Source organism: Opisthorchis viverrini, assembly GCF_000715545.1.
Source record: "Opisthorchis viverrini unplaced genomic scaffold opera_v5_172, whole genome shotgun sequence".
Lineage (NCBI taxonomy): Eukaryota > Metazoa > Platyhelminthes > Trematoda > Opisthorchiida > Opisthorchiidae > Opisthorchis > Opisthorchis viverrini.
Window position 1 is genome coordinate 256,036 of NW_008751831.1, and position 26,640 is coordinate 282,675.

General features: G+C 41.2%; 2 protein-coding genes across 2 annotated transcripts in view; one reads left to right on the top strand and one right to left on the bottom strand.

The window, feature by feature from the left end:
• Positions 1–19,421, top strand: part of T265_14313 (hypothetical protein) — a gene marked incomplete at both ends in the record, with an annotated part of 49,085 nt that extends 29,664 nt beyond the window's left edge. Inside the window, 3 exons of the mRNA XM_009173091.1 lie at positions 10,930–11,154; positions 13,751–14,128; positions 18,807–19,421. Coding sequence (XP_009171355.1) covers positions 10,930–11,154; positions 13,751–14,128; positions 18,807–19,420 — 1,217 coding nt within the window. The remainder of the gene's footprint in view (positions 1–10,929; positions 11,155–13,750; positions 14,129–18,806) is intronic.
• Positions 1–26,640, bottom strand: part of T265_07524 (hypothetical protein) — a gene marked incomplete at both ends in the record, with an annotated part of 160,071 nt that overhangs the window by 86,229 nt on the left and 47,202 nt on the right. Inside the window, one exon of the mRNA XM_009173069.1 lies at positions 3,216–3,475. Within this exon, the coding sequence (XP_009171333.1) occupies positions 3,216–3,475 (260 nt within the window). The remainder of the gene's footprint in view (positions 1–3,215; positions 3,476–26,640) is intronic.

The following is a 26,640-nucleotide window of genomic DNA, read 5'->3' on the forward strand; positions in this document are numbered from 1 at the left end:
ACCAAAACATTTCGAATATATTTGCTCCAACAATTTTGCTCAAAAATCAGGAAAGACGAACAAAACTCAACTTGGATGCACCCCCAGAATGTTGTCGTGGTTTTTGTTCAGATTGCATTGTAGCATTCTGTGAAAATCTGTCGGGTCAAAATACTGCTGACAATGCTAGAGTAAATGCTAATCCTGATCCTTTTATGTGGATTATCAGGTACCTACATTCTTTGAGGCCATCTGAGAATATAAATGTGCAGAAATACCAGTGTGCAAAATTCAAAATGTTTCAACCCATTGTCATTCCCCATACAAAGATGGATCTGGATGCATGAATATATCCTGAAAGCCAAAACCGCTTTTTATCGGATTCCGTGGGAGTAACGATGTAACTACATACACTACTGATGGAGCATTCGAGTAGTGTCGGGTCTGGTGTCCAAGCTCCACTGTCGCATCTGATGGAAGGTGAATGTTACCACGGAAATTATGGAACCGTTTGGCAATGTTTTTTTACTACTATTTGATGTGCAAAGAACGTCCATGAAAGTTCAGGAGGACACTTGATAATATTCATTTTAAAAAAACCTCTGTGCAGATGAGATTGACTTTCGTGTCTGATGGTTTGTAACCGACTATTTCGTGTTCGCTAGCAGAACTTCCCAGCGACGGGCATTTATCCTTTGACCTGGGTTGTGACACTTGACTATTATGCCATAATTTTTCTTCAGGGAATCGGTTTCTTTACACGATGTCACAGACTGTGTACTGCTCTAGTTATGAAGTAATTAAGTTGATTATCAGAAGGTAACAAGTACTAACAAATGTTTGTCTTACCAGAATGTGATGAATACGATAGTTAGGTGCGCTTGACAAAAAAATGGATACAATGCGAAAAGTGGACACTTGTTGAGAGTTCCTGAGTGAAGTTCCGGATGCGGGACGTGTCTTCTCTGCAGTATGGCTGCTACACGTGTTCCGTAGTTGACCGTGGAGACTTGCAGAGCTCTGTTGACTTCCTGTCCTGTGTGCGCGTGTGTGTGTGTTGAACCTAGTTGTATGCCTATTTATTGTGTGCGGAGTGAAGAGGGGGTGTCCCTTCACGTTTAATCCTTGCAGGTGAATACAACTAGTTGTATGCCTATTTATTGTGTGCAGAGTGAAGAGGGGGTGTCCCTTCACGTTTAATCCTTGCAGGAACATGAATACAACTTGACCTGATGTGTTGACGTTCATAAGCCTGGCGCGTTACGCAAGTGGTAGTCGCGTAAACAAAAATGGATGAGCAGTTGTAGTGTACAAGTTGTCGGCTAAGGTTGTAGGTGGGACAAGAATCGTCATGTGGTTCGCGTGTTTGCGACGCGTGATTTGATGAGTGACCTCCACAACTCATCTCTCAGACACTAAAAATGAGTAATATTTGCAGGCTTTATTTGGCCTTGACAGTTGGTTCTTCCAAAAGCAGACTAGCATCCAGCATCAAGAAAATGTATTGCAATTCCTAATATGTATCGGCAGAACATTTCATGAATTCCCTGGACAGGCTATCGTTACAGTATAGTTGCTGTCGGTACAATAAAGAAGGTATGTTTATAGAATGATTAAAGCTGTGCCAGTTTTATGTTCTGTTGAGCTGTAATCGAGTTTTGTACATAGATCTTTACGGAGTGGACAATGTAAATTAAGAAGCATCAAGCTAAACCAAACCGAAAACAACTTCCATAACCCAGTTTTGCAATCAGAGGAGAAACAAAATTAAGCTTTGTGACTAAGGCCGAACTGGAACCATTTTTATATATTGTAGACATGTAATGTTGACTTAAATTATTTGCGTTTTATGTAGAAGTAAAATGGAGTGAAAAAACTGGGCTGTCTTTCATTTTCGCACTTCGGCGTCAAACTTCCTTTGCACTGTTATAATCCCGAACACATCAAATCAGTATGGGAACGTATGCATCATAAATAAAAAAGCAATGTTCAGTTACTGTATACGTTTTACTTGTTACCTTGTTAGATCAATACCAAACACAACCTATCTGTTTGAAGAGAGTTCACTTTGTTCCGTGGCACTCGACTCAGATTATTTTGATTCTCTCAATAGAGCTTCCATGACATTTAAGTCCTAATGCTGCCCCTTCCCCGCCGGAACGTGATTTGTAGCGGGACTTTGTATATCTGCATCCGATCAGTCCGATCGGTCCGATCAGTCACTTCAAATAACGGGTAACTCAACCGGGTTGAAGCCAGAAATGAGTAGGTGGAGTGCAAAAATATTGTTGTTTAGCTCCATTTCGCTGAAATTATACATCTTGTCACTCTCAAATGTGGATTGCCAAGGAAACTCATAAGATCTTCGCGACAGCATACTTTACCATGTAACGGGTGGCCATCGAACAATGTACCATAGGATTTCAAGTGTGTCGGTATCTACCACCGTTTGGGAGTTGGATTCTGAAGCATCCCTGGCTCCACCTTACACGGAAGTCCTGACAGGTGGGTTAGCCGATCGACGAAATGGCGACAGTTAACAGATCATCGTTCGATCCATGGGGCAAACCAATGACATTGCTCAAGAGACATTTATCTGTTCATATGAAAAAAATCCGATGAATTCAGCGTTCGACGGTGGAGTACTGGTAGCACTCTTGCCTCACATATCACATGTCCGGAGTCTTACCTCCGGCACGGTCAAGCATGTGTACTGCTGTTAAGCTCTAATAAGTGAAAAATTCGAGCTCAGTTCTTCTCTCCTTTGATGTGGACTTACCAGAATGATTGCGCCAACACAGAAGAACGAATCTTCAAGCGAGAGCGTCGTGAAAGTGAATGCCACAAATTATGCAACCAAGACCAACGTACGAATTTCGAAGATTGGAAGTTGGAAAATGTAGAAAATTTGTGGGATATGGCCGGATGAAATATAGGCTACCCCTATGCGTTGCGCTTCAGGTAACTTTGTGATAACATTAAAACGGAAATAGACTACAAAGGAGATATAAAACGGAAATGTCAGACGGTTCGACGGCCAAAAGTTTTTCTCATTGGAGAGCAAATGACTGACAATCAAATTCTATCAACCTGCTGAGCAAAGACGAGTTAATATAGTGTTTTTTGCGCTGTTGCTGTTAAACGAGTTAATATAGTGTTTTTTGCGCTGTTACTGTTCTTACTTGTGTCATGACGGTGAATTAAGCTAGATTATTTGGCGGACAATTCGAGCATACCAGCCTTGTTACTGCGAGAACCCCACTTGAGAGCAGGCACTGATTCAACAGGGCACTTCTGTACACGCAATTCGCGATTTTGTAGCAATTTAACAAGGTCGACTCGATGTTTTTCAGCTGATGCATACAGTGCGATGGCTGAGTCACGCTCCGGTTTGTTTAGCCGCCCGTTGCTCGAGAGTGTGGCTGTTGTGTGTTTGCTGATCCGAACCTTCTGTTTTTCCCTGTTTAGTAACCGTTTTGAGAGGCGATCGCAACATCTTGAACAGAAAAAATAGTGAGGGTTTCCGCACTGTCCTATTTGGCTATTAATGAGTACATCTTAATCCAGGCAACCTGAGGCTATTTTGAACTTGACGGCCGGCCATTTCAAGCACTAATAATTTGTGTTGTTTTCATAGCTAAGTTCTCTTATTTTGTTTTTTTTTTAGAAATTTTTTACCTAACGTTTATCTAAGGAAGACTGCAGTGGGGGAAGTAACGTATTTATCACTCTTCTCAGATAGCACGTATCCCTTGCAAGGTGCGTGATGGTTGCTTTTTGTTAGGTTCCAAATAATTCATGCTCCTGCATCCGATAATGTTACTATACCGGTTGTATATCGGACATCCAACACGAGTGAGTTCTTCTTCTAAGCGATACTTTTGCCAGTCATTCATTTCTTTTCTTTCTTATCTGGCTAACTACTAGTCAAACATAAGTAAAAATTTTCCACAGATCGAAGAGTAGAACGCAGCGGGGAACAAATTAATACGTCCAACGAAGTGGATGTTTTTAATCTCCTTATAACTTGCGACGGTTTAGTATCTTTCGCAGTGAGCTTCCCTGAATGGCTATCACTTAAGCACTGTGAACACAAGTAAATCAATTCATACGTGGTTCCAAACTTGCATGCTTCATTACTTTGCAGGTGGAATACAATGCTGAAAGCTAGTGGTTTGCAAACGAATGCGATACATTTGGGAGTTTGCAAGTGTTTCTGCGAAAGGAAATGTTGTCGAAATTCATTGAAACCGCATAAAAGTCACACCACATCTTTAGGCTGCTGAAGACTATAGTTTTGGGCTTGGTCAGTAAAGTTTATTTTTTAGGCACTGGCTTCCCTATATGGTCAGGATATTCTGAGACGAAATAATCATGAACCTTCGTGAGTTCTGTTCACATCAGCAGCTTGGTTTACAAGCTGGGCGGAACAGTTCGTTTGTTCGATAAACTATGCCCCACCAAATATTATACAACTTACGGATAGGTTTCGTTCAAAAACCTTGGTCAGGACCCGGAATCAGCAAATCAACGTTTTTATTCCGCGTTTGGATGGGATGGGATTATTGTGTTTGCACATGCAAACGAAACGAAAGATACGCTGATACCGAAGTCATGACGTTTTATCCGTTTTATTCCCAAACGTGAGCTTATGAAACAGGGGAATTTCAAGTTGAGAGTCAAGCACCTGTTCACAAAATTTACCCCGCCTACAAGGAATATCACTATGCAAAAGCAGTTATACTCCAAAAATGATGAAGCTCGAGTATTGTATCGGGCGACAGTGGATTCATACACCAAGTTGTAGTAACTTACATAACGAGTGTGACCTTTTTTAGTTTATGTGCCGCACGCACCAATACATTATCATCGAAAACACATTTGAGTGAATTTCAGTAGAAATATTGCTGGCAAATTTCTGTCTGGTACAAAACAAATCGCACCTTGAATGGAATGGACAATCGGGCGGATATTACGTTGACCCGTCCAGCAACAAACAGAGTAAATAAAGTGCACCTCATCGATTCATTCTGGGCTTTGCAATAATTGTAAATAAATAATAAACAAATAAGTAAATAATAGTGATAGCAAAAATGGTAAATAAATAAATAAGTAAATAATAAATAATAAATAGTAAGCATTTATTTGTGGAGCAAATAACTGCAGTCAACTTCCTGGGGCCTAAAATAATTTGGTATGGATAAAGGTAAAACGTTTTGGGCAACTCAAGAATATTCTTCATGTATTAATTTGTTCCATTGGATCTTCCTTATTTGCGTTTCGGTGAAAAATGAAGGAAATCAAGTATCATAATTGGGAGATATTCTAAAATGATGACAGTGTACTTCTTACCAGTTTACATTTGTGGTTTTTTGTGAGGGACTGTTTTTCCCTTAACAACCGCTATTGTCGAAGCTGTTCAAACCTGCTTGGCGCGAGCTTCGCTTACTGTAAACATTTAGCAATGACTCAGAATGCCTGACAACCCAATACTGCAGTCGTAATGGACACCAAGATGTTGCAAATATACCTCTGCTTGGTTTCCTACACAACTAGCACGATTTCCTATTGGACCATCCATAAGATTTTGGGGATGCCTTGGCCATGTACTTATTATGGATATCCGGTGAAGGATTATGATTATCTAGACCAGTAGTTTCCGGATGATATACAGGATCATTTCGGAATAGTTACATCAGCAGGATACTGATTAAGGGAGTTCATACAAGAGAGGCTACAATAAAACCGGTCGCTTCATAGTTGACTGTGAAACCATTATCAAATTATAAACCAGAGTGAATAGGTATAGGCCCAGACAGTGAGATATTCGCTAAGCAAGTAGCGCACCAGGTTGGCGGCTAGTGATGTTAAACGTAATGTAGTACCGATAACTAACATATAGAGCCAAATCATGGCCCATATCGTTCCAATAAGAGTCATCTTCCACAAATCACATCGTTCAGTGGTCATTAAAAAAGTTCCCAAATTTCTAAGTTTACAGCGTTCGTATCTCAGATACCTCGCAGGATGGCAATGGAAAGGAGAATATACAGTAACCCTTGAAACCACATATCTTTGGTAAAGTTAAATTTCTCCGTGACCGTAGTCTCTTCAACATCCAGGAGATTTGATTTAAGCTGCCACACCAGAGGTGGCAACAGCTTTATTTCTTTAGGTATGTAATGAGAGTGGGCAGATCATCTGTTTAAGAAGCTGAGTACAGAGACCTTTCTTTTAAGGATATTCTTCATTTGAAAGGAACACTCAAAGAGAGCAAATGAAAATCAGCGGTTTTCTGAGATGAACCAATAAATGCAGGGTAGAAGTTTGTCCCCGGATATGATCTCCATAGTTCACTCTTATTACGAGATTCACTCAGATGCAAGCGAATGTACACTCATTGACGGTCTCTCCTGTAAATTTAATTCGGCTGAATCTGTAAAATCTTCCTGGAAGTAAAAATAAATCGCTGGTTTCTAGCGTGTGTGTTTCCATCTAGAATTTTTTAGTCTTGATAATACCAATAATAGCCATCATGACGCTTTGAATGCTCGAGTGCTCCAGTTTAAACCCAAGATGCCGTTAAGATCAATGGGAATTCCGTTCATAATTAGGCAGAGCTAGTCGATCAGGGACTCGCCTTGGTAGTCGCCTAAGACTGGCCACGCTGTTTATGAATGAGGACAAATAACTGCCTCGGCTATATGTTCATGAAAAACGCTTTTACGCAACATCCGCCTTCGGAGTAACGGAAGTCATCTGACTACATCGTACCCACCATTTCCCTACTTAACACAATGAAAGGTGAACCCAAATCTCCATTGGGTGTCCCAATTTTCGAACGTGTGCCGTCTCTCAGGCTCCACTATACTTCTGGTCCAGTTGACATTCTACACTCCTCGTTCCACGATGGGGTAAACTCAGAACCAGCGTTTGTCTAATTTTTTGAGAGCAAGTCGTCTCAGAAACAAGGGTGAAACAATATTGGTACCTAGTCGCCAAATGTGATATCGCGGTGAATGTGTGAATAAAGTGGGGCTTCTGCTCACTCTACTTTCGGGGGAGTTTTAATATCGTGTGTACTCTGTCGCCTTACGATAGGCCGTATGACACTGGTTGAGAAACAACAATCGGGATTGGGGCCTACCTAATGTTGCTTTAAAGAAATCTTCACAGTCCGTCATTTGGTCAGAAAAGTCATGGACAAAGTGATCCACATTTCTGATATTAAATGACTGTGGCACAGGCCGGTTTATTTTCCTTAATTTGCTCTTAACACTTGTTCGGTAAGCAATGCACCGGAAGCTTGCAGGTATGTGCTCGTTTTAGACTCATGCTCGCTGGGTTGTCGAGAGCTCTCCAGAACCCTTTCTACAAAAGGTTCACAAAGATGATTTCTCCTAAATTAAGGCCTCTATATCTACGCAGAACATCGCATCCCGTCACTGGAAAATTTTCTACATGCCACCTAAAAATCACATTTTATTCATAATCTTGCTTGCAGCTGAAGCAAGTTGTATGTGACAGGGACAACAGAAGCACTACAACCAAAGTTTTCAATGGTCTAGGTCTTCGGGATAAAAATGTGCGCAGACAACAAAATGAATTTCAATAATCTCGATTACCACATATTACCCTAAGACTGGCCCTTCATATTTGACACCCCTATCGCATTCTGCACTTGGGCGTTGACAACCAAGTTTGCTGACATCCATTTAGTTGGACTACTTTTGCAAAAAAGCCCATTAAAAACATGTATGCTGACTACAAGACCATAGGCGTGGCATAAAACTGTCAAAAATTTCTATGGTTTTTCAGCTTATCGATCAGTGGCAACAGAGTAAATCGCAAAATCACATCAGTGTGCCACTCAGAATCAGCGAGTAATTGAGCACTAGCATAGTTTATTTCACAGCTAAGTTTGGTTCGTTTCGACGAAAACGAAGTAGAAAATGGGTTAAACTGATTATGATTTAGTGGTACCAGAATATCTAAGTGAACCGAGGACTGCAGACAACCCAACATAACCACAGATGTCACCATGTTTCTTCCATCAAGACTATTCATCCTCAAGTCTCCAGCTTCAGTAGATTATAGGTGAGTTCTAGTCGTAAATGAAGAGTAAAGCTACTTTCAGGTACACACTGTTAACCCTTTAAAAACTGCAACAATGAAGTCAGTACTGGTCGTCAGAGCTATCCCGCAACCTCGGGATTAACGCATTGGAGAATCTCGCAAGGTAGCAACGTTCATGAAAATGTGCCTACCCAGGGATATGACATAAAAGACAGGAATTTCCTAAGGTAAGCGTTTATATCACAGTCTGCCTTCACCTAATTAGACCCAACTTTTGGATGATGATGAGCTGCTAGTCAGCAAACTGGTTGAAGTTGAAATTTAGAGTTGTTGCTCAATTTCCTTGTGGTACACCAGAGCCTTATTGCCCTGTTTTATGGCTATCCGCAGACTTACCCTGGGGAGAACGTAATGAAGGGCGCTTCACAAGGTGCATTACACCACAAAACACATTCATTGTAATTGGGAAGTGTGACTTGATGGAGAAATGATTAAGAGCGCAATGTTTTAGATAGGTCACATGCAAATGTATGCCATAGTATTCATTTTCCAGTGAATGGACATGGATTCATCACGAACACTCATCTGATTTCTGGTCAGTCTGTTCAAACTGACCGCATTTCACACACCTTCACGAATTAGGGTCCTTGATTAGATAAACGTTGAAGGAAGCCTGCTTGAGAGTGCACAAATCGGCTTAACTTGACATCCTAATTAACCGTCAGCTAATCCTTTTATGAAAGGCTGATTTTTATGTCGCCGCATGATGCTGTTTTCTCAGGACTCACAACGAAGTTACGACCATCGATGAGAATAAATACTGTTGTACACCCTGGAACGATGTTGCAGTGGCAAGTCTTGAAATCATCGTCATCCCTAAGCCATGTTCGCAAAAATTCTTGAAGTTCTTACGCAGTCGGATAAGGCGGATACGTTACAAAAAACGCTTCGTACAGTGTTTCCCGGAACTATCTTTTTAAAAGACCCTGGTCAGAAAGTTGAACAAACAAATAAGCGTGCATTACACCTTTTGCTAAATCACCATAGTTCATGACTACAAAATTTAAGGCAAGATTCTACATTTGGGCCTACTCGAAACGGAACGGCACAAAGAATAATCCTTCCCTTGTAAGTTATTTGGACTTTTCACCGTTTGACTCAGGTGTTGACGAGGTACTTGCAGTTACTGGAATCTAAATGCACCCGATCACGTTGCGGTCGAGTGAGTTCAGTCTAACGACAGTGAAGACTGTGGAATGTGGAATGCCTGTGGAATGTTTGAGGACCAATTCATTGAGAAGTCACGCAATGTAATTCCTGTGATTGAGAGGTAAACGACGCTATATCATGTCTAACCGAGAGCTAATCAAGACGCTCACGACAAAAAGGTTATCTACCGAGTTACCGATTTCCAGTCCGAAAGTTGCTGATATTCATGACCTGTATTTTGCTGATGATTCTGAATGGGAATGAGACCGCTGTACAGTGCTCCTCGGTTTTTCAGCGTAGATTGATATCACTAACGAAGCGAAATCTCAGTGGAAAGTTACGTTTGTGGTGTCACGAACTGGTCAGGTTGCATCCTTCGTGGAGCTTCAAATTATTTGATGATCCCCCTGCATTCAAAACTGCACTGCGTACAGCGCCTCGAAAACTGCAGGCTATGATTGGCTGGTCCACGGTACTGTGGTTGTGCTGAATGGGTTTACTGGGGCATGCGCAAAATGAACAGCGCCAATTTCCCCATTCCCCTGATCAATCGACTCACACTGTGACCGGATGTGACAGGAGCCTGCTTTCTAACCAGTCGTTTTGCTTCTCACGTGAAATCGTGTCGTCCGATGAACGATATACCGGAGAAAATCACCGAACAAGCCTAGGAAATATTTTTATTGACATCAGTCAAACAAGTTCCATAGTACGGAGAATACAATAAACCAATATGATACTTCCCCTGAATTGGCCTTGGCTTGAATCACATTTTGGTTCCTATTATGATAATAATTTTGTCGATAAAACACTGAAATCTCGAGGACATTCTAACACGGAAACTGCGATTCTTGCTCACTGATACATAATTGGAGCGATCGTCCTCCGGGTCTGTAATTTTGAAAGAACTTGAAGGTGAGATTCTCAGGAGCGGTGCATGAAGTGAAGCGATCACATTTCTATTCAACAGTTTGGTATGTTTAAGAAGTGACTGTCATATTGCTTCAAAAACATTACTCGCACTCATTTTTGGCTTTCCGTGTCTTTAATCAATGGATATTAGATACGACAGACAGCTTGAATACAGTTGTATGGGTTTGCGAAATAGCCGCAGGTGAGAGACCGATGTACAAGCGGTCGTATTGAATTTCCAGAACCCATTCAGTTGCGACGAATCTGTTTGCAGTTTAGTAGACTAAAAACAGTTGAGTAAGAGCGGACAAGTGTTATGCTTCTACAAGTTTTCTGCTACATGTATGCAAAAGTCTGAATCTGGGTGAGTGCACTTACAAGGTGCACGTTTAAGAGGCATTCGACCGACAGTTTACATTAACACAAGTTGCATGATGTGTTTGAATTTCACAATAGCAAGTGATTAAACTGCTTTTTTTAAACAATGTGATGCATGTGCTTGCGTTAATGTATTTTTGGTTCCTATGTATCCTTACAAAAACTTGGCTCAATACGTTTAAAAGTATTCATTGTCTGGAAACGTAATGCACTCGGCGGTTTCCAATTTACTTTTATCGATTACGGATTTAGTTATTAGTGAATCGATGAAGAAACTTGTGTCAACTCGTCCAACGTTGCTTATTAGTGCCCATATACTATACAAATGAGGCAAATATTCTCACGCAAGCATTTATATTGATATCTACCCGACAGTTATAGATAACCAAACCTCCAACAGAGTTGCCTCTGAAATGTCAAGTTCTGGGCCAAAGGAGAAACTCGTTAAACATATCACCATCGAGGATCCGTCACAGTTGGCCACTCGAATATCGGAACTCGATATGGATTCATGCTATATGGTCCAGCTCTGGCCCCGAACTCGATCAGGCCGTGGCCATCCTAAAAGTGTCAAATTCCATACGGCTCGGATGATCAAAGGTACGATTTTTGAATGTTCGACCGAAATTTCTTCACCTAATTTTGTAGGTGTTCATTCCCACGAGAGAATGTACGCTTCACAACAATTCCTGATATATCGAAGGGCTGAGAAAGCACTTGGACCAGTACTGGCAATTCAATGTAGAGTGCCGTCGACCCCACTGAATCTTACGCCAAAATATCTGATCTGGTACTATTTATCGGAAATTTAGAGCCCGAGCTGAAATTTTTCCTTCTCGGGCTCGGAAGAATAAAATAATTATTTTCATTTAATGACTGTAACGTTGTTGATTTAGAAGGCAGTATCTATGCCACGTTTGTGAAAACGCGTTTGTGCCCCCAACAAACAAATAACTTCTCTCTTCTGAGGACTCGCTCCTTTAGTTTCTAGTTATGTATACTATGGACCGGAGCTACCTTACCATTGACTGTTCAAGGTCTTATTCACCATTAATCAAGCTAGGTAACAGGATCCATATATATGGTGATCATTTTGGCACCCAACAGGCCCGATTGCATCAGCTCGTGACATGCCAAATGTCTCCCAGGATGTAGTTTTGCATCACAAAGTGAAAACTAACCTCACTCCGGTATTGATGTGCTTGAGGCTTTGGACTATTAACGGGTGACCGAAGTCGGCATACAATAGCCATACGCTTGAATCATGTGGTCTCAGACGATTCTCTAAGGCGTTGTCCAGAGCGCAATTCTTCTCTTCTCGTCTGAGAGTTATATGCTTTTACCTCCGAACCACAGCCGCTCCAAATGTGCCAATGAATCCGGCAGTGAACATCAGCACTGCACTTCATCTACCGTTATTCCATGGGATAAGAATGTCTAGGCTCGAATTGAAAACTTTGAAGCATACTGTATATTGCCCATCTCTCGCTAATTTTTTATGCGCGAACAACTCAGAGGCTATTTAGCTACAAAATTTCCACTTTCTATGTGATTTCATCATCATCATTTGTGTGCATTGAAGTTTTCCCCACCTTTCCCGTTGATAACCACTTTACAACTTTGCAACGACCTAATAGCCGGTCACCACACATCAAGTCGTGTTCAACTTTGCGGTCTCCAGGACATGTTACTAGCAGATTCGCTAGTATTAACAGTCTAGGATATGTCAAAAGAGTGTTAGTTATGTTGCGTGCACTGTTAGCTGACCAGGTTGCGTGCAGACACTTCGGTGCCGATAATAGTTTGTGGTTGTTTGTGTTATGTGCACATAGATAAAGACGAAAACCTTATGCACTGCTAAAGCACCCAGATATTCAAGAACTCAATCCCTGTCTATTAGTTCAAACCCTGAATATTCTTGAAATTTTGGTAGCCCTTTAAGCAGTGACTTAAAGCTATGTTAACAATCTATAATTTCCAGACATCTCCATGCAACGGTGTATGTTTCCCCCTTATTTTGGAGTTGTTCTTTTTCCTTTCGTTTACTCATATTTCACTTACTGAATGTACAGTACTGCTCCTCTATCGGTTCAGATTTTAATTTCTGTTCCTGTGGAGAGTGAATACTGGAAGGTCTGATGTGATGTACCAAATGCAGCGATTGGTTTGGAGTCGTTTTGCTCATCATCTAGTTCATCTAATTCTACACGTCAGTAGCGATTTCACGTCTGAGACCAATAGAGTTTGGAATGACGCAGGTTAATCCTCTCTAGATTTGATTAGGCATAAATATCCATACGGCTCTCTAATTATTTAACCGTACTCGTTGCTAAGTATTACTGTTTACTTTTTATGTCATACTCTTGGTGAATTAATGTGTTATCGGATTCAGTGATTTTTAAAAACGTCAAGCTAATAAAAAATGTATGAATACATAGATATTTGACAGGAGTAGCGCCGGCATGCACTTTCATAGGTAATAACAAAGTGATGATTATGCTGGAGATCAACAGCCCAAACGGAGTGAGCGTCAAACCAATCTAACATTTTCGTTTATTTGTCATCAGTCCACTCGTGTCCGCTTCATTTGTTTACTTACTGTGAAAACATTCATTTCGATACATGTTGGCTGACGTTTGTTAACCAGTTACCTTGCGTCATATATATTTTTGTGCCAGATGTAAAGCTTACCTTAGAAAACGATTAGTTCATGATTAGATTTATTAAACAGAACGTTGAGTGCCGATTTTCATCCATATCTTAATGTCTTATGTATAGTGCCCTTTGATCACAGCCAAACGCAAAGCAGTTAAACCATATGGGGCAGTGAACCAAATATGCGACAAGTTAGACCTCGAAGCCGTATATGATGGATTCACTATGTCTGGGTTATGTGTCTACACATTAGTTTACTTCACTTTAAAGCAGAAGGAGAATGTACACCCCAGTCAAAATTGTCAAATCCAAGATTGTAACCCTACAATGATTTATCAGGAATATTGTTCTAGCTCGAAAAAGCATATAGTTTATTTTCACTCCTGTGATTTTTGCCTTGGTTCCTAAACAGTCTTTCACTTTAGGCTGCCTACTGCTTATAATACTTGCTATAAACATTGAAATTAAGTGTTCACAAAAGCACTTTTAGTTAACTTTTCCGTTTTGCTCATTCACACTGTCCTGTATTTTTTCTTTCCAGATGACAATACATCGTACTTTCAGATCAGTCTTATTTCCGGGAAAGCTCTCACTGTGAACATCAGTGTGAACGCACATCTACTGCGGAAGCCAATGGAATCGCGAAGTCAACTTGCACTCAGCGTGAGCAGCAAACCCGATGATAATCAGGGTCTTATAACACTACAGGAAACTGTTGTTGGCACCGGTACCAGTTCCCCAGATCGATGGCTTCATGATCAAATTCCAACAAATTTCTACAAAGTCCAAAGCGGAATCTCGGCTCAACGAAATACGGACATGTTTTATGCCCAATTTCGAAAGGCGGGACAAAAAATTTGGGAGGAAACTCAGAGGGAATTTAGAAGGCCATGGATCATTTTGAGTAACTTACTGAACGGTATGTAACCAAAACAAACCCAGTCAGAACGTTTGAGGTTTCACTCTCGTTGCTGATTAGCCTTCATCACTATTGTGTCATTTGCTCACAAAATAGCCCTTTTTCATACTGCCGATAATTACTCAAGCACAGTCAGAGTTCATACGCTTGACATATGGCTAGGCGTTTAAGGAATTGACTTCACAAAACTCTCGATAACTTTCATTGTTTTGAGAAAGCGCAAACACTGTACAACCTGCTTCATTGATTCAAACAACAACCTAGCTTACTTATGTGGGCGCATGAATCCTATTACTGAGGTCGCCAGGTGGTTATTAGCGGTCATGACCACCTTTTTCCCCTGCTATGATTACTGAGTTATTTTGACAATTAAAAGTTGGCTACCGTCCGAGTTATCTGTACCGTATGTAAGTGAACGAACTGCGTACGTATAAAAGCATGAACAAGCTACTGGAACATTGCACTGTAGTTCACTTAGTTCAAGATTTTACTGAATATTTCCTGTTAGTCCTTCTATGCGCGTGGTCGAGGAAGACGAGGATTTCTCCTTGAACCTTTTAAATAATACACAGTAAATTTTTCTGAAGGCTGTGCGTAACCAGATTAATTGTATTTCAAAATACGTAAACAGATTTCATAATCGACATCTAGGACAAGTTGCATCTAACAGGTGATCCGACGTCATTGAATTTGAAAAATATGAGGCCATCTTTGTTTACCAGAGTCATGAGCGAGTAAACAGGTCATATATTACGCAAACACAGATGGATCAAATCGGCGTTTGGCGATGTTCAAAAGTGAGTTCTGATAACTTCGGATGACCAGGTTCGATGGTGACTTGAAAACGTAGCCCATTATCCGTTATACACTTTGGAGAATCCAGTACAAGTGGCGATGTTCAAGAGTGAGTTCTGATAACTTCGGATGACCGGGTTTGATGGTGACTTGAAAACGTGGCCCATTATCCGTTATATAGTTTGGAGAATGCAGTACAAACCGTCGACTTGGTGTTGATGAGTGACATAACAAACTCCTAGCGAACCTTTTTTTCCTATGATGTGCTTGAATGAAACGAGCTAGACAAGGTCATCCCACGTTTACGATACTGAAGTATATTTAACAGGCATATCAACAATTGTGCCTTTGCTGTAGAGTAGGGTAGATAAAAAATACATAAGTTTCTCATTTGCATTTGAGTATATTTTACAGGTCGCGTGCAGCTGTTTGTCCGAGTAAAACACACGGTTGGTGGAAGACTCCATCACTTCGATAGAACAGGAAATAAATCTTGAAAGATTATTCAGCTTCTTCCAAGTAGTTGTATGCCAGTTTGTCCAAACTAGTTAAAGCTGTTGAAACAACCACAACTAAACATAATGTTAGAATCAGGAACCGTCAGCGGAGTCAAACTTAACGAATCTTATCCTAACAAGCCACATGTTTAGCGACAGGCAAACCATGGCCAGGTGGATGGTTTGTGAATTTGCAGCATAAATTTTAGTGAAATCGACAGCATTCTGCTTCCTTCAAAAGCTTCTATTAAGGATGACGTGCCCACCAATCTTAAGACGGCATGATTTTGCAGCATTACGGTCAGCTGTAGCTGATTTTAATCCAAGATGCCACGTCATAGTCAGACTTTGACCTACAATCGTTTGGATAAGAAAACATCATTTTCTTGGGTCGAAGGTAGTTGAAAAAGGGCACCACCTCAACATGCTAACGGTGATCTGGTAACAGACCTGTTTTTCTAGTCACCACTCACGCATTACTTCGTTGCAGGTACAATGAAATCAGGTGTCTCTTGTAATGCTGGGAAGGAATTAGTGATCAAATATTTGAAAACTCCAGTGGGCTGGACACGACCAGATTTTGTATCCCAAATCTAGGACTTTTAGTAACTTTCCAGGTAGTAGTGGTTGTGCTACATCCAGGAAGCCTGTTCGGTCCATGTTTATTGTTCCCAATAAATGGTTTGGAAAAGGAGCACGGTGGGAATTTAGAAATGTAATCTTACATTATGGCTACCCAATTTGGGATGTGTTCATTAATAACAAGAGAATGTAAAACAATCGTCAAAATTGCAAACGATGGACATGTGGAATCGGGTTAGGTTGGATGAGTACAGATAACCTCGGTATGTTCGGATATGCACGTGAAGCTGGAGCATAGATTGGACCTTTTTTAGCACAGTGAACTGAATCGTGATGTTATACTTGATATCCGATCTACGTGTTGGTTATTATGAAGTGACCAGCGGTGGACAGGCGCAATGCATATGGAAGGACGATCAACACTACTTTGCATTAAAAAAACTACCTGAAGCCTCTCAACACAGTTACTTTGGCGCAGGCGCAATGTTATTTACACACATATGAAATCTGGTTGGAGTTAAAGTAGTCGTTGAGCTGTTTTATGATCGTTTTTATTCGGCTCCGGTTCCAGTAGCTCGCTGTGTGTTCATCTGGTTTATGCAATATGAACCAAGAGCTGTTTTATGATCGTTTTTATTCGGCTTCGGTGCTGGGTGCTCGCTGTGTTCAACTGGTTTATGCAATATGAACCACGTTGGTCACTGAGGTTTATTGGCATGTTATCAAAATTTGGAAATTTTCAATGAAGTTTTTCCTGAAGGTGAAGCCAGTCCATGGCGAAAAGCTGCGGAACACTATATGACTGCTTCGTCCTTGTTGGGAATCACCAGCAATGTGCATCTCACAAAATTCCATGGGTTTCAAATGTTTAATATGCTGCAGCAAAATTGTGGTTTATGCAACTGTCAAAAAATTGTGGGCCGGTGAGCTGCCTTGTACAATCCTCTCCGGTCGGCAACCACTGCTTGCCAAGCAAACTTTTCCGGAGAAGTCAAGTCTCGTTTAAATTTAGGGACGGTTGAAACTTCTGGTCGGTGGTGTGTCCGGCGCTGCTGAAGCACGGTTGAAACTTCTGGTCGGTGGTGTGTCTAGCACTGCCGAAGGGCTTGATGTACTTTGAAGACATGGTTAGTGCGTGGTCGAACATCCGCTCGATGGCTCCGAACTTGTCGCTTAAGTCTCAAAGATGGAGACTGCAAAGTTAGACGTGAGACTCATACAGTTGTAGCTAGAACGGTCGGTTCGGGTACATGTTTTGATTTGGCTCGTTGATTGCCCAAACTTTTCTACAACAACGTGTGCCTGAAAAAATACATGCGACATAACAAAAAGAAACAAAAAATACTCGTGTTTAGGTAGTTTACCAAACATTCATTCTGAGCACAAAAGCATAACGGAGTAGTGGTCTTTCTGAATCCTTGAGACTTAAGGGCTAGGGAACACAAAAATTTATGTCATCATCTGTAGCACAGGTTATTTCGTCTTGGCTAGAGTTAATGCTACTTGCCACATAATGAAAGTCAAGCGTTCACGTGTTTCGTTAGTGCGTAGCTCAAAAAGCCTAAATACTGCCAAAACAAAGAGCTTTATGTTTGAGTTTACAGGAGGTCCGTTAAAATTTCAGCAGAAAGTTTCACCAGGGAACCAGTGAATACCAAACAATTTTTTTCGGAAATTTGCCGAGCGTTTACAACTAGTGAATGGACGTCGACCAGCCTCACTACATTAATATGGCCGGCTAGCAGACGAGTGCAGAATGTGCCACGCCAAACCTGAATAAAAAATATGAAGCCCGTAACTCTGGAGCACGCACCCACTGACCAGTTCTTATGAATCGCGGAAAAACAGGAGGTTTTGATGAGGTACGAATCAGTCTGTCAGAATCAAACTGTAGAAGAGTGTTAGAGCAAAACAGTCCAACACGTTTAAGTGTGATGTCCGTTCGGCTTGGCATGCATACAGATTCCATGCAGCCATTACTGAATAATCATGCAGTTGCGCTCCATAATATGTGTTATGTCAGTTCAGGAATTAACTTCCTTTGCAGTCAGGGCTAACGAAGATAAAACATCATTGTATTTAATAAAAGCACACAACCGACGCAGAGTCTTCCTAATATTTTATAACAAAAGCTGCGCCCATATTTATCTTAGCGGAAACACTTGCGAAATATATGAACAGTGGTAGTATAGTTGTGAGTGCACCTGATGGTCGAGTACGGAGATAAACATTTGTGAGATCATTGTTTGGTGTGGGCGTGCGAATTATGATTGCCTATAGAACAGCCCTGCCTTTTATAACTTACAGTAATTTCACAGGGTAACAATACTGATTTTTTATACAGAAATCAGTAAAACGTTTTCGGGTTCCGTCGAACAAAATTTCTATAACAAGCGCTACACAATAATATTCACGGTGAAATTAAACTGGACAAACCTTCTGCTCCAAAGCTTAGTGGGATAGTGGGAATCTAGTCTTTCATTCAACGTCGTTTCCAGTGAAAAGCAGCTAAATGCCACCATTGTCTCATAGTAGCGAATGATATTAGCACATAATGGCGCAACCAAGTAATGAAAAACCAACCCAAAACAAATAATCCACTGTAGAATGAGCATCTAAGTGAATTATTCAAAACTGAGCTTAATTAGTAAACAGCCTTTAGATGACCAAAATATCTAGACGTTCTGGAAGGTTTTCTGGTTTGACGGTGGCCATTCCTGATGGAAAAAGGTACAGTCAGCCTCAAGTATTTTCAAATTCGTGTATGCCATAAATATTGTCCCTTCCCCATTGTGTTCATGCAGATCAGAAGTACGAGATCCGTGTGGTTCTTGTCAAAACGACAGGTCAATCCATGGTTAGTCCAAGCAAGTTCATCCACGTACTGGATTCCAGCCGTCCACAATCCACATGGTCAGAAACCGGATCAGCATTTACGCTGTTCTCTGTATACCGACATTCAAAATTTCTATTTGTCACACTATGTGCCTGCATTCTCCTCACCAGCTCTGTCGCCTTGCTGATCTTCATTGTTTGGTGCTGCAAACGCGCAGGACGGCAGGTGAGCGTCCTAACCACCAATACTGAGACCACCGCTGGTACAGATTATCAAAACGATTTACAACTTCCCACGTTAAGGATGCTCTCTAACTACAACTCCAAGTCGAAAGATGCAAAGTTGCGTTGTGATGCTTACTTAGGTAGTGGCGTGCCGGACTCTGCTTACATGACTATGAATTCATGCAGCGAACAACCGAGTACAATTCATTTACATAAGCCCCCTCTTTCTGCCCAATCTTATTCAGTTTTCCACAGCAGCCCACTGATCACGGATTCTTGCCTCCCATTAACTGAATTTTATTCACCAGATTCTCAAACCGACGATAGTTCTTCCTCATTTACAAACGTTTGTAGACTATAATTGTAATTACTGAATTCCAATTTATTTTTCCTAGTTCAGGGGCGATCGCGTCAGGTGAAAAATTTACATCTTTGAAATATGTGCTTTATGAGTGTGATCAAGAAGGTTAGAGTGTGAATTTGAATGTGAACGTTTCCCTAAAGGTACAGCTTTAAAGGAACCCGGAATTGCTGCAGACGTGGGCCATCTTCAATAGCTCTTGCGTAGTCTACCTGACGAGGAAGTCTATCATTAGTAAGCTACACCAGCTACCAAATCACCTCTTTTTAACAAGTACTGATTGGAGTTTAGTAGATGATTTTACCTAGCCACATAAACACGGTAAGCTTAGTTCGCTTTCGACACGACAGATATCGGATGGATAAATCAACAGTCCTGGCTGATAATTTCACCTTGTATGTTATTGAGCAATAGACTTTGGGTGTCGGACCAGATTGAAGAGCTAATGTCAAATACAAAGCACCGGTAAAGTTTGATATAATCGTAGTCGACGACGCCTCGGGGTACAGTAACAAATCAGTTTCACTAAATTTCGTGAAAATCTCGATTGTATGTGAGTTGGTACAGATAGAGAAACTTGGGATCATCTCCGTAATTGTCACTACAAAGTGCCCTTGCATGAACGGAGAGTACCCGCATGACGTGATGCAACGATGTTGGAAGGAGACGTAGGAATATGATTTCCTCTGAATCAAATATGTATGTCTCCATACCAGTAACCGTGCTCGTGCCAGCCGCAGATCTTTAATTCTCTTATTTTTTCGTTGACAATTATGAATCGAACCGAACGAAAGGTGCTCGTCAGAAAAAGCAAACGGTATATGGGAGACGTGGTGAACTATTGGACATTTTTCCAAATAGCAGTTCACTTCAAGGAAATTTCGTTAAGAATTCTGTTTACCAGTGGCACAGGAGCTGGAATCGACGTCGTCCTTTTTGCAGAGTGTAGTCTTTCCGGAGAAGTAATATCCGAGCTCGTTCAGGGCGGTATACTCGAATACTGGTATCCGCTGTAAAAAGTGAAGAATACTTAGTTGCGAAACTTACCCGCCTCGGTCGAAGAGACTTTGCACTAAATTACTTATTAACCCCCTCAGCGAGGCTGATCTCTTCCGAGAGGTGCTCTGCAGCTATTTCATCCTAATTAGGACTCCTTAGTTTAGCGCGCATCTCAAGGAAATCAGTGTCAGCCCTGGCTCGGCCTCCATTGGCTGAACAGTGCAATTTGCTCTTACCTTCATATTGCTTAATGCGTAAATTGATTTTAATTCTTTTCACATGAAGGAGGGACCTTCAGGTTTGACAATCTATTCGTGAATCCATGCGACGCACCGCCATATATCTGTGTGGACCCAGTGTGCTTGATTCTTATTTTCCTCTTAAAGAATTATGCAGACAAGGTCTACTGGCTTAAATATACTCAACTCAAAACAGAGGATTACGTCCATATAACAGAGTGGGAAATAATTATTGTGGCATTACAAAGTGATCCTTGACAAAGTAAGCAATTTCCACCATGTCGATGTTAAGCCAAACTTTCTTTGAATTCTCTAAATTCACACTGAGTTAACTTTTGACTTCCAGTGACTTATGTAGATAATTTAGGCATGCGCAACATGTTTTACTACCATTTCAATGAGTCCATGTTAATGTAGACGGTTGGAGATTGACCATTTTTGCCGGTTTTCAAATGCTTACACCGTTAGTTTGTGGATCACTACCTACATACACGCTTCTCCACTTGAAAGGTTATGCACCGCTTTCGCTCCTATTTGCAAATCAAAGAAACCTTCACGCTTTGTGTTTGGTCATATAGAACTGGATCATTGAACACCTCTGTTGTGAAAAAAATGAGTAGAGGACACAGACGAATTCTCCAGAAGAGTGCTCAAAAAGGGTGAAATCTGTCGTTGGTCGTGCGTGGATCTCTAGCGATCATCCCATGCTATATGAATTCGAAATAAACCATACTTCATTGAATATCTTGGCAAAGAAGCCTCTTGTCAGCCTGTTTGGAAAACACTAGGGAGAAAAGGTGGTATTATGATGCTAACCATTCAATCTACTGCGCCAGTAATACTATCGTGCACACAATTTTAAATATAAACAGTCGACTAACTTGCTGTTCATCTCACTGATTAACCAGTTGACTCTACGTTATGAGATCCGAACAGGACGAAAAGCGCAGTAAGCAGTCTGTATATTTTCAACAATTGTTCCCTACTACTTAACTGGGAAGCAGATGCATCCATATTCACTTTTCTTTTACATTTTCCGAATGCTCATTCAATTTTTATTTGGGTGGCTAACTAAAAGGGTTCTATTGGGAAGGTCTGAAAATTCTGTCGAAGTACTCGAATTTAACATTCATGAATTGTAGGATTACCCACGCTTCCCTGCTTATCCAGACTACTGCAAGTTTCTATACCTATTAGAACATTTCACGATACTTTTTCACGTTAACGGAAAATAATGGGTCGAAGGACTTTACACATAAAAATTACTTGTATTGATTCCAGACGAACGTGGGAAAAGACGTTTGAGTTACATTTGATTTCATAACCACAGTAGGCAAAAGTGGACTATCACTGCACCTCTTCATGAATCGCTGATTTTTTCACCAAAGAAGCTTTGGAACTGAGAAGTACTTTACCAAAATAGAAGTAATGTGCGGGTGGGAAAAAGCACATCACTCCGGTGAGCTGGAGTATGCATCCTGATTGGTCACCACCGACTTACTTTTGATGTAGACATTGATAACCTAGAATTCAGTATTTACATCTAATTCAAATCAGCATACTGAATAGGCCGTGTGTGCGTGTAGTGTTCAGTTGAGTGACTATGATGTGTGCTGCCACCACATACTACATGGAGTTAGAAACATGGGCCGTCTGAAGGAGGAGAATATTAGGTATTGGTGGTAGTGTTCACGTTTTAACAAGCTTTTTCGGAGTAATTTTTAAAAACTAAGCTCGCCGTTCTGCGAGAAAATATGCGAGTATATGGGCGCTAAGAGGTGACCGTTATGGGGCTAAGGATAGGATCGTGCTCATACCTCCAACTTGAGGACCCAAAATCATGTATATACTTCAACTGCCAACAAGGGACTGTTTATATCTTTTTCTGATTCTAGGTAATTGACGGTAATTTGAAATAAGGAGGCGTTGAACACTGCCATCCTCAACTCGTCTCCTCAAGATTAATTCAAGAAGTTATTATCTTCAATTTTCTGTCCTCTCGGCAAGCCCACAATGTTGTACGATCACTGGATATGATGGGATGACATGCAACCTTTTCCCGATGCAACGACGCACCTGCTTTGCACAGCGGAAAAGTTTTGAACCAAGGCGACTTTGCAGAGCAAAGAAACGTCTGTGGGACTTTTTCTAAAATTCTTTAAGACTGAAATATGCAAATAGCGATAAAAGTAAGCAAACATTATGATTTTATAAGACTTCAATATGAAAAGATGAGTCAAAGTAGGTCAGCCAAAGCCCGATAAGACGAAGATATCCACAGCGTGAATATGACACCCCAAATGATGACTTGTTAACCAGTGGTTTAAATCTGTGTGACGCAAGTGTTTCGCGAATGTCTATAAGATCAACACGGTAGTTAACCGCGAATAAACAATTTTTGTTTACACAGGCGAAGGTTACGAAAACGGATGATATCTCTATTGCAGTACTTGAGAGATGACGTCTGAAATTCCCATAACCACGGAAGGGTAGTGGACCTATGACGCACAAGACGTTTTTCAAGTCAGTAACGTGAGTTAAAGCCATCAAAATCTCTAGGATTGAGCAGGCAGATCTCACGTATCGCCAAATTTTCACATGGGATTTGTCATCTCCACTATGGAACAGTTGCTCGTTCCAAACCACAGTGCTGACTCGAGAATCACCTTGAGCGTCATCTGTACACTTCCATTGCCACCAGAGGTTCAGGCGTCTAATTGAAAGCACTCCAGGTACAGTTGTCATTGGCCTTTGCAATCTTTGCTTGCACAAACAAAACCGTTTATTTGCAGTTTAATATCACGCTGGCATCATGGACATTCCCAAACCAGTTGCACCAGAGGCCTTTTGGTCACTAACCGTCACCCGGCGCCCGTCGTATTCACCCTATGAATATTTTCGTCTTGTTAAACACTGGCCGACGTAGTTCGACTTGTTTCATTTTGGAAGGTCGCATACAATCATGTTTGAATAGCTTGTTCCGGTTTTTTATCGCAGTGTTTGTTTTCCTTGACACACGATAACCACAAAATATCCAAAGCCGAACATTTCTCCTCTTTTCAGCAGAGAATGTCGCTTTTCGGTACAAAATTCATAGTTTTCACTGAACTATGTGTGTGGTCTGACTGTGGCAAAGGCAGGCAAATTGTGATTTGCCAGGCAACAGCTTCTGTGTGCATGTATTGCTGATGTTTGGCATTAGGACTGGTGACGACCAAATACTGGTGATTTTATCGAACTTCTTGAAGAGAGCGTATTGAAGGAAGATGTGGAAACCCATAAAATACCGCAACACCTACTAGAAAATGCATCAACAAATTACGGACTGAATATAGAAGAAACGCGAGCTGTTAGGATTTTCAGGAATGACGCTTGACTGGATGGGCAAATTGGTTCTCTAAATTTAAGACAGCTACTACTTAATGCATTGCCATTGACAGCATTTATCAATCACTACTGTGATTTGGGACTCTGATGCTGCTTCCCCAGCTTCAACTAGTTTTTTTGTACCGCAGTCGTTTCAAATACCTAATTGTAAGTCCTGTAGCACAGGTACATTAATGCCAGCCACTGCAGTTTCAAGTACCTGGTAATGGGAGAATGTGAGGCATGCAGCCAAACATAGGAGGTGATGGCGTGATCAATTAGTTCGGGAACTAGGCAGCTGTGCATTGAAGGGGAGAGCTTTGATGCACCACTGAGCTCCACTAGCTGTGTGATTGGATCATTTCTGCCAGCGTCATTACCATTGGTACGTTGTGTCCATTTTTGTAGAGGAACGTACCACCAATGACCTGACTTTCACTTGAGTAAAAATGATTGCCAATCTTCAATAAATAAGTAGTGAATTGCCAAACCTGTACCAGATTACTTCATACAAAATGGGGTGCTGTTGCACGTTGCTTCATCAAACGCCAGTGGAAGTAAAAATATTAAGCACATACATTTATTTATCAATAGTTCTAGTGATATTAGCTGCATAGGACTGGTTCATTCTTTTAAAGGTTGAACGAGTAGATGCAGCAAATTCCTGATTTCTCAAATTTTGCGTGCGTGTTGACAAAACGCAGTGAGATTATGCTTGATGTCTGATCCAAACTAAAAAAAGTTTTACCAGTAAGATTCCATTAAGATTCTTAAAGTGTAACGTAACTGATGCCAATAGCTGCCAGTTGCTACATGGCACATCTGGAAGAGAAGAGATGTCATGAAATCCGGTTTCTAGTTCATTTGTCTAATCAGGTTCATATTCCGCTTCACAAATATCGGATTTCCCCGCGGACGGAAAGCCTGTACGGTAATCTTCCAGATTCGTCGTGTTTTCCTCCTCCCCTTCAGAACCAAAAGCACCGTGGAATTCAGATCCACGACTTTCAACTCCTTTGGAATACTCATCTAGATCCTCATCGTTACCACCAATGTTTTCCGTGTCTCCTCCTCTTGGCGCTAAATCTGGTGCAAATTAATCCGACCGATAACTTTACTCTCGATAAGAAATGGTCATCGGTCGGAGGACCAAAACGTCGACATCACAACGGATCGCACCACCATACTTCGTATCATTCTACAAAGTCACTCTGCGCCCATATGCTTGTGTCTGTCACGGTTGCTGTCACGGTCCCGAAAAGCGATTGGTTGTTGCTTGGTGAAGGACATCGATGTAGGTGCTTTCAGCTTCACTGTCCTATGCCATTTGGGTCTTTCTTACCGACACAGATGGTGTTGGAACCAACGTTCACACCTAGCGGTGCGACACATTTCTTGAATCCCATCAGGTGGCGTTTTGCGGTTATATTGAATCTTCTAGTTAGATTATGCATTCGAATCTTTGTAAAATTCTGGTGAGGTCCTCACCGCTGATGTTCTCCAGAACTAACGTAACATCCATGCAAACTTATTAGATTTTCATGGAAAATTACTAGGGCGATAATACTGTTGAGGTTATAGCATTGTTTAGCTGTTTCAAATTCCTGAAGGTAAACTTCAGGTAACTCACTGATTACTACTGTGTTGTGCAGCAAGTAGCAACACATGAAAGCAAAATTATGCAGCCGCATATTGCAACGTAGGTTTCAGTCATGTATGAACTACTGAAGCTAAGGTAGCTACAAACGAGAATAGTATATTTTAAAATTTCTTAAATGCTCTTCTAAAGTTAGAACTCCAAATTTCTAACATTTATTTTGAGAATTTCTACGATTTAACAATGCCGTAAACGGTGATAAGTTAGGAATAAACTGTTATATTATATGCTAACCTGGTACACGAATGCGCGGCTTGGGCCGGAGTTAAGTGCTCATGGGCGTGTCCCCACTTTGCGCGGAGGTGTCTGCCTCGCTGCTTACTGGAGTTTGGCCGCACGTATTCCACTTGAAACTAGGCACGTGCATTCAGCGGGACACTGGTAAGCCGTGGTGAATGAGGGCTTGGTAATGCAGCCTCCTAAAACTGACCAGGGTACACAGACCGCACTGCATTAATAATGGTGTAGCTGGTTCCCTTAAACTTTATAGAATATAAAGTCTGGATAAGAGTAGCACGTACAGTGTTCCCTTTGTCGCAATCTACTGTCATCGACATCCGCGTCCACGCATTACCCAGAAGTTACCCTGGGACGATGAAATTCTCCGCGAACTTTTCAAGTTTGGGAATGCGATGTTGCCTTGTCAGCTTTTTGATGAACTCCGGGATTAAGAATATGTTTCTCATCACGTTCCTCGGTTATCCCTATGATTTCAAAAAGATACTTGCTAAAACAACTGAACAACGTAAAGTCACTCAGTGTTTGTGGGCAAAAACTAATTAACTAGCAACACATGAGCAAATAACTTTCAGTGGCATGACACATGTTACACAGAAAAGCCCATGCGTTTTAGACAACAGTTGATAACTCCTAGCATGTGGTTCAAAAAAGGTCAAAGGAGAAAAAGTTCATCGTATAATTGGTCTCACAACTGCGCCTCACATCTCCGGAATAGG